The 8,948-nt window shown below is 39.6% G+C and overlaps 1 protein-coding gene across 1 annotated transcript; it reads right to left on the bottom strand.

Annotated features, from left to right (window-relative positions):
- Positions 1–666: 666 nt before the first annotated feature.
- On the bottom strand, positions 667–7,318 carry LOC121983172. The gene is made up of 7 exons (XM_042536129.1): positions 7,057–7,318; positions 6,715–6,970; positions 2,063–2,251; positions 1,319–1,976; positions 1,182–1,222; positions 991–1,050; positions 667–903 (listed from the first exon to the last, which is right to left on the bottom strand). Exons 1-7 carry the CDS (start codon positions 7,282–7,284, stop codon positions 854–856), a joined length of 1,482 nt encoding a protein of 493 aa, XP_042392063.1. The 5' UTR covers positions 7,285–7,318; the 3' UTR covers positions 667–853.
- Between the last annotated feature and the right edge of the window lie 1,630 nt (positions 7,319–8,948).

Here is an 8,948-nt window from a genome sequence, read left to right on the forward strand (position 1 = left end):
TGAATTTGTGCAATTAGTAAACTAATTAGTTAAAAGAGATATGTAAGACAAGTCACAAACACCATGTTCAAGTTTGATCACAATGGATGTGCTCGCTAAAAAACATAGACAATTTGCAAAGTGCTTCCATTGAAAAAGGACCCAATGGCTCAATGCTTTCTTTTATTTGGGAGGCAAGGGGCACAAACTCATGAAAGCTAATAGAAGATTGGACAGGATTTCAGAAGAGTTCATGATAATGGCAAGAAGCAAATTTGAGAGTGAACAAATTGGCCTCTATTTCAATTGGCAATGAAAACCTCATACTTATACATGTTTTCTACATAGTTGAAATAGAAATAGATACTTAAAAATGCATAAATTTGGTGAAGAAATGATGGATAAAATCCTCTAAATGAGACGACAAAATACCTCCACAATTGTAGAGAATACTCTGATTTTGGAGGATCCTGGATGGAGAACTCAAGAGATGTGGCAATCTCAAGTTGCAATGTCTATCTTATGTTTTTGGCAATTTATCACTTACAACTGCCACAATGTCTCATTGTGCATTGTTGAAAGGATAGTTTAGACTAGATTAAGGTGACACATCATGGAATTCAAACAAACTTAGCTAGTATAGGAGCACTCTGATGCAATCTCTGGCTCCTGCATGGAGTAGTAAGGTTAATCCAGAATAAAAACATTAAACCCCTGTTACCCTAGGAGAGGAAGAGTGAACCAATTATGCAAGTACATACATGCTGCCAAGTAGCTTAGAGAGTGGCAGAACTAAAAAGAATTTGTTACACAGTAGAAGCATCCTTAGTTCCATCTACATTAAGCAAGCAAATTAGTTGTGACCAGCAACCATCTATTCTTTTCCAGGTGAATATGTTTGCTTCTTAGAACTGTTGGGTTTAACTGCCAATTCATCCAAGAGTTCATCAGTATGTTGACATAATTTCAAGTAATTTTGTGAGCAAAAAAATAAATGAACCCTTGGCTTACCTGGGCATAGAATTTTAACAAACTTTGTTACAGCTTTTACAGAGGCAACATAATCTTGGCCTGTTACCATAGATAGATGTGAATTTAGAAGTAGAGAAGGGAAAACCCATCTTCTAAGTTTTAGAATCAACACTAAGCTTGATCTTAACCAAAAAGCCAAAAAAGGTAACAAACTTTATAGGATTTATAACCTTGAGTGTCCATTTCCTTGTCAGAAACAGATGCGAGTGAGCTGTCAAATTGAGCAGACGGTGAGCATCCACTCATAGCATTGTCATTGTAAATGAAACGGATTAAAGAAAAAGGTAGGGTAAAAGTTAGACTTTACCTTGGAATTGAAGAAACATGTGAAGAGTGTGACTGTAATGAAGGATCAACTTCACAGTCCAGATCAATTTCAGCTAAAAATTCAGAAAAAGAGAAATCAACATTGAAGATGTCCAAGTCTGGAAGATCAATGTCTAAATTTTCAGTGGGTTCATTATCACTTGAAGATTTAGAAGTATCTGCAACTGGTTCATGAACACCTGTGGTGAAAAAGGGATTATCAAAATCCAATTTCCCCTTTATATGTCCTCTCTTGCTTTTTGAATTGAGTTTATAAGGTGAAGCAATGTGGTAGCTCCTCTCAACTGCATAATACTCAGTGTTCTTGAGGGGGCTGGCTATGATAGATTTGGATGCTAATATAGAGCAATTGGATGGTGCAGCTGGCTTATGCATGGCACAATCACTGGTTTGCATAGAAGCATTTTCCAAAGGGGAACCAGAACTTTCAACTGGAGATTGGAATGCTTGTGGAGGTGTTCTGGGGGAAGAATTGGTCTGGCAGTCAGGTGATTGCTTACAAGAACTCTTTACCACAGACAACAATTGTGTTGGAATAAAAGCTGTCGCCAAATCAGTAGATACAGCATTGGGAGTGGATATCCCTATTTGTTCTTGAGTTTCTGGAATGAAAACGCCTTTGGAGACCAATGCAGCATCTGAAATTCCAACAAAGGAATAAATAGTGATCTAAAGTGAGCAAATTGTGAAGGAAACTTAGATCTACTGAGAAATGATCTTATACCTCCAACAGTAGATGGAAAATTAGGCGAATTGATCTGCGATTTCTTTGGTTCTGAAGGATGATTTGGCAAAGACTTCATTGCCTTTCTCTTGTTCACATTGGAAGAATTGGGCATTGAATTTGATTTCTGAGCAAGCCCAGTGAATGGTTGTGTGTATTTCATAGCAGGTGTTTCATTAGTCGCATTACCTGCATGGAGAACAAAATCATGACAATTTTGGAAAAGTGTACACAATTTAAAGCTACAAAAGGACCAAACTAGCAACATGCACCAATGAATTATGAAGACTGTTATGTATTATATTCTGTAGTGTAATTATGTGCCACATAGAGTGATTTTGTGCTGAGGAATTTATGAAGAAGAGTATTTAGTAAAATATCAGAAAAGATGGTGAAACTGATGTAGTTGCCTATAAAATATATGAAGACTGAGGAGATGAGACAACAGTTTAATTATCATAACCATCAGTTGTGTCAAATCTCAAGTATTAAAGTTGGTTGCATAAAAGTAATCTCTCTACTGAACTCTATACAAAATTATGTAGCATCCTCCTCAATAATTGTTCCCTCACCCCTTTCAAACAACCATTGAACTGCAGGATAGGAACCTATTATCTTGTTGCACTACACAATGTTTTTAAGAATCAAGTTCATGATATGGAGAATCAATCAATAGGTAATGTGCTGATTGATATAAATTGAACATTGTGCCAACCCCCAACCCAAACAAATATGATGTCAAATAGACAATATAAAATGTGAATCTGGCATAACCCCAATCAACCTGATCATCCTAAATCAGCCAAAGCATACAACTATTATAGACGATTCAACCTATGTTACTCCCTTGAGATCAATAATTATAAATATGATTAACTACCCTAACTCCTCTGTTTATAGGAGTGATATAACCATCTTATAGGAAGAAATTTTGGCATGAATAATGTTCTAACTGTAACAATATATCAAATAATAAAATTCTCTGTAACAGCCACAGAAAGACATTATTGTTGAACCACATAAATCAAACTTCCTTTCTCATAGTGATCTTGTATTTACTCATGCCTTACCTATTTCTTTAATTCTCCAATTTCCATATTGCATAAGTGCAATTTTCTCCTAGGCAAAACAAGCCTCATGATTCTGATGATCCTCAACACAATCCTATTGTCATCATGATGATCCAATTTTATATTCAGCCAATAATCATGATTTTTGCATCCAAATACAATGCATAATTACTTTGCCTAAGACACTGAAAAATACTTAATTTTGGTATCAACCAGTTACAGAAGACTATTCAGCCAAACCCATAACCTGGCTTCAGTAAGAAGATTGAGTAATAAACATTATCCAAGGATACCTACCTATTCACAAATGGAATAACTCACTAATAACTGGAAACTCATGCTTTTAAACTGACTCGTATACAATTTCAAGTTTAGGATCATTTTTTCATATAATTTCAATATAAATGAAGTCAGATACATGAAATTTAATCAGGAACGCAGAGATACAAGATCTTTTGTTAGATCGTGAAAGTTGATAAAAGGGAGTGGGGGTGAATATCGATTTAAAAATTAACGAAAGTATGCAGCGGAAAAAGTAAAGTAAAGAGAAATGACACAAGTAATTTTTACTTGTTCGGAACCTGTGTCGACTCCTACTCCAAGGCCCGCACACAATGGTGCTTTTGGTGGGCAATCACTAATAATTCGAAATGAGAATTACAACGAAAGTACAAGAATTATTAGTAAAAAAAATACCGACAATTATGAAAACTAAAACAGAAAGAAAAAGAAACTTGTCGGTGAGCTTTTAGCAACGTCGCAGGAGCACTGAAGATTTGATTGTCAGTTGTTGTTGGAGCTCCACCTTTGACCCTCCTTATATAGGAGGCTCGGAGCGCCTGGAACTTCAGGGCGCCTCAACCATGATGTAGCCGACCCAACCAGGAGGCTCCACGTGGCGGTGACGCAAAGATGATAGAATTTGCCTCCGGGTGCCCGGAGGTGGGCGCCCGAGTACCTCCGGGCACCCGAACCTCCGAGCGCCTGGGTACCTCCCAAACGCCCAAACCCAAGTTTTCCAGCAGACTCCTTCCTGCAAGAAAAACTTTAGTCCGAGGCAATTATACCTTGCAACACAGATTGTTACCACAATTTTATAGATAAGAAAAATAGTAATTAGATTCCGTCTCTCCGAGACCAGAATTAGTCAAGATCTCGACTTAGAGTTCTGAGATGGTTCTAAGTCAAATCGGCGCCTAAGTTCCCTTCCCGGGAACACGTCCTCATAGTCACTCCCCTCCAGTGACTTACCTCCACTTACCTGTCAAACGTCCGGTCAGCCCTTCGACCCGTCTGAACTTCGCATCAACTATCCGATCAGTCCATCGACCTAGCTGGACTTCATGCCAAATGTTCAGTCAGCCCGTCGACCCGTTTGGACTTCGTGCCAGTTATCCGGTCGGCCCATCGACTTAGCTGGGCTTCGTACCAGACATCCGATCAGCCCGTCAACCTGTCTAGGCTTCTCCTGCACACTCGATCAGAGTGTTAGATCAACAACAAAAGTAACTTAACCTATTTTATCATTCGTTAAAACCTAGGTTCGACCATTAGTACAAACCACACCAACATTTTTACCTCCTAACAGAAATCAAAACTAACTTTCAAGCATTGAAAGTATTTTTGGAAATAATATGGTGAATATGATACAATTCCATATCTGATCAGTCATTACTCTTAGTGATGTTGTGAAACTATAAAGTTTTGAAGCCGGAGGAAATCTATGATTATGTCGGAGAACATTCCAATAAGATTTTTGATTTGCTCTGTGTTATGAGATCAAGGGAACCAATTTCTGTTAAATATAAGTGAATGGAGAAGAAATGGAAGAGGAAAGAGACTCCATTGTGAATGAGACTTTAGTTCCACATTGAAAGCTTCGAAGCATTTTTGTTGGTTTATATTGATTCACATACATTGACGATGTGAACAAATACATAAGGAGAGACTCTCTCTCACGCGTAGGTATACAGGGGGTGCAAATCCAGAGTTCAGATTGTACTGAACCAAGTTGACTCGTATGCGAACGCGACCTGCACACACGAATGTCGGACCGATCGGGGCAAAATTTGCTCAAGTGGAACAACTAATCTTTTACTGCTATGAAACAGATACATTAAATTCGAGATTAATACAGAATAAAACTGGCCGAGTAATAATGAGTGAAAGATCGTTTCACTGCTCGACTAATAATGACCATTAAGATCATTAACTCTGGCCATTGATCCGAACTCCTATATAAGAGGAAGCTTCGATCATAAGCAAATAGAGACAACAAACAAAGCAAAGGCTTCCCAATTTTCCTCCTCCTCTGTCAGCGGAGTGTCTATGGTAGCATTCGGATACTATTCAGTTCGCCGTAACCATCGATGCTTGGTGAGTATCACGATCAGCCGTTGTATCCTAAGAAACAGACGACCCTTATAAGCCTCGAAGCACAGCCGAAGGTGGACGAATCTGTTTCAAGAAAATTGTGACTCGCATGCCTCGATCAACTCGCCCAGTCGGTCTCTTTGTCAAACCAATAGACTTCTCTGCCCGCTCAAAATCTTCGCCCGGCCTATCAGCTCACTCAGTCGGCCAGTCTCTTTGGCATCCTGACCTGTCTGCTTCACTCGGCCTGTCTACTTGACTCGATCGACCTCTCTGACAACTCGACCTGTCTGCTCGACCCGGTCAACCTCTCTGACAACCTGACCTCTCTGACAGCCCAACTTGTCTGTTCGATCCAACCGGCCTCTTTTGCTCGACTTGTCTACCTAGTCCGACCGGCCTCTCCTACTCGGCCTGTCTACCTCATCCGATCGGCCTCTCCTGCTCGACCTGTCTGTCTCATCCGACCGACCTCTCTGCTCGGACGCTTTGCTCACTCAGTTACTCTGAAGTTGACACTTGGATAAAAATCAACCCCTGCTAATAGCCTGAGATCATCTACTCAGGTCAGCTCAACTGTAAGTTGAATTTAGTTCGAGTATTTAAATTCAGCTAAGTCCCCTAAAAATCTCCGACAACAGATTGTTTGTGTCTAACAATTTCTTGGTAATTTTTTTTCCATCTTCTAAATTTATCTATGTTTTCTTCCTGTGAGAAGAATTTACAGAATTCTTTCAAGCTTTTCTCAAAAAACAAGGGGAAAAGCTAGCCTTGACTGTGTTCTCAGCAAAATATCATGTGGCTGAATATTAAATCTTTCTAAACAAATTGCTTGTTTTCAACCACTTTTACTGCTTAGGTACCCAGAGTACTATTAAAATATACCAACAGAGAGGCGAAGAAGAATGTCAACTGTCCTAGGAAAACGTATCACAAACTTTAGAAGATTGAAAATGATATAGAACTATAAAATGTTTTCATCACAAACTTTAGAAGATAGAAAATGATATAGAACTATAGAAGATTGAAAATGATATAGAACTATAAAATGTTTTCATCGCAAACTTTAGAAGATAGAAAATGATATAGAACTTTAGAAGATTGAAAACATGATGGCTAGACATGTTTTCATATATAGAATGGCTAATTTTATATCTATCTTACTACTTACTTTCAATACGGTCAGGGTTGGAGCGAGAATCAATGTACCTGTAGAAGATCCAGAAGTGCTGGGGTGCAATGTGGGAAGGATAGGCGTCACAGGGGCCGCCATGAGCTGGGTAGGAAGATGAATCGATGGAGGAAGAGACGCCGCCCCAGCGGCATGATATGCCCGCAGAACCTCCTGCATCCCCTGCAGCGCCATCTCCACCCTCCGCTGCTCCTGATCCATAACCAATCGCTGCTCCTTGAGGCTGATATACTCGTCCAGAATCTCGCCTAGCCCTAGCAGTCCCTTGGGCACCTGAATCCACATCCACCGAACCAAACCTCCCAATAAAACGAACGCAACGAAGAAGACATAGCGAGAGCAGGTATAAGGGAGCATACCTCTTTTGCCTTGGTTCTGGAGAAGAGGTCGGAGGCCTCAGAGCGGAAGGCGGCGAGGGTGGCGTCGAAGCGGTTAGCGGCGAGGTAGCGGTCAACGATGAAGGCGATCTGGACAGGAGTGACCTTCCCCTTGCCGAGATTATCCGGCTTCTTAGGTCTGCTGTTTCCGTGCTTGACCATGGCTGAGGAGCGCCGGGAAGAGGAATGGGAAAGAGACGGCGGAAGCATCGACCAAGCGTGAATTCAAACACCAAATAACGGAAAGAGCGAAAAAAAGAGGAGGGAAAGAGTCGTAGGAACTTAAAAGAGGGGGGAGATGCGATTAAACAAGGGCGCCAATTTTGAATTTGGGAGGGATTTGAGTGGGCTATTAACGGCCCAAATAAAAATCAAATTGGACCAATTTAGACCCGATTGATTTTTCACTTATTAAAAAAAAAAAAGGTAATATTCGGCTAAGTCTCAATCTATCCAAAATTTAGTTACAAAATGAAAGAGAAGGTTATTTTAGTTACATAGTAAATTAGGGTATATCTGGGACGGTTTTTGGCTTTTTCTTTTTGTTGCTCCCATAAAAAATGAAGAAAAAGACAACAAGTTGGGTTCAAAAAATTGAACCCGGCCTCTTAATATTTGATGACAAGTAGGAAAGAGAAACTAAAAAAAAGCTAGAAAAAACATACCCTTACAGAACAACTTGGGACCATAGTTGCGAACAGATTGGGATCGGCTTGGTTCACTTACTGCATGCAACCGACTGAAGTAATTTAAAATATGATTCAATTTGTCTTAGTAGAATGAAGTTTGGTTTAAACGAATGATATTTAGGATTGAGACATGACTTGTTTGGATTTGATGTAACCCAATTCAATTCAGATAATTGGTTGGCTAAGTTCAACACGAATTGAGATGAAGCATTTGACTTTGCTCAAAGTAGAGATATAAGCCTAATTTGTACAATCATGATGGTAAAAAAGGTGAATACGTTCGTCCTTAGTATCTCTGTCAATTCATCTCAGGACCAACATAGATGAAGTAAATCACGAGTGGCTACTAGCCTTTGAAATAGTAACTAGCACTAATTTATAGAATCATTATGACAAAAGGTGAATACGCTAGCCCCCAGCGCCCCCACCAATCCATCCCAAGGCCAACACGGAGGAGGTAATCACGGGCGGCTACTAGCCTTTGGAATAGAATCATGATCATACGTCAAATTGATTTAGAGTCAAAATCGGATCGATTAGGATTGAATCGTAGAATCATATGATTCTACGAAAAAAACTCTTAATCGATTAGTCTGAGTGATTAAGACTTCTTAATCGATTCTTCCTCCTATACACAAAACACTGTCTAATCGATTAACTCAATAGATTAGCCGTGGCTGAATCGATTAGGTCAATCGATTAGTCGTGGCTGAATCGATTGGGTGAATCGATTCAGTCTTGTTTTTACGTCGCGAAACTCTCGGTCTTAATCGATTGGTCCAATCAATTTGGCTTGATCCAATCAATTGACCAATCGATTCAGGTTCTTTCTGTGTTCTTACAAGAACCTTCTAATATATTACCTAATTGATTAATTTAAGGTCAATTGATTGTCTAACCCTAACTTGCTTAATCCAAGTCTATGATTCTCTTGCCCAACAACCAATTAACCATAACCTATTAGAACTTCCTCACCAAGTGTCTGGCAAACCTTTAACTCACTAAGACTTTTCATCTCGTATCAACTTTTCATTAGACTTCCGATCACCAAGTGTGGCCATCCTTGACCCACTTAGATTTTCCCCTTACCTAATCACAGTTAGGACTTTCCTCTTGCCAACATGCAGTCCTAGTATATCCACTTAGATTTTCCTCATGTCTAACAGTAGTTAGGACTTTCCTCTT

Source organism: Zingiber officinale, chromosome 5A, assembly GCF_018446385.1.
Source record: "Zingiber officinale cultivar Zhangliang chromosome 5A, Zo_v1.1, whole genome shotgun sequence".
In the NCBI taxonomy this organism is placed as follows: Eukaryota; Viridiplantae; Streptophyta; class Magnoliopsida; order Zingiberales; family Zingiberaceae; genus Zingiber; species Zingiber officinale.

Coding starts and splice junctions, on each gene's coding strand:
- LOC121983172 (XM_042536129.1), bottom strand. CDS start 7,284: ATGCTTCCGCCGTCTCTTTCCCATTCCTCTTCCCGGCGCTCCTCAGCC. Junction 1,051..1,181: donor CAAGGAAATGGACACTCAAG/GTTATAAATCCT, acceptor CTATGGTAACAG/GCCAAGATTATGTTGCCTCT. Junction 904..990: donor TGTTAAAATTCTATGCCCAG/GTAAGCCAAGGG, acceptor ATGAATTGGCAG/TTAAACCCAACAGTTCTAAG.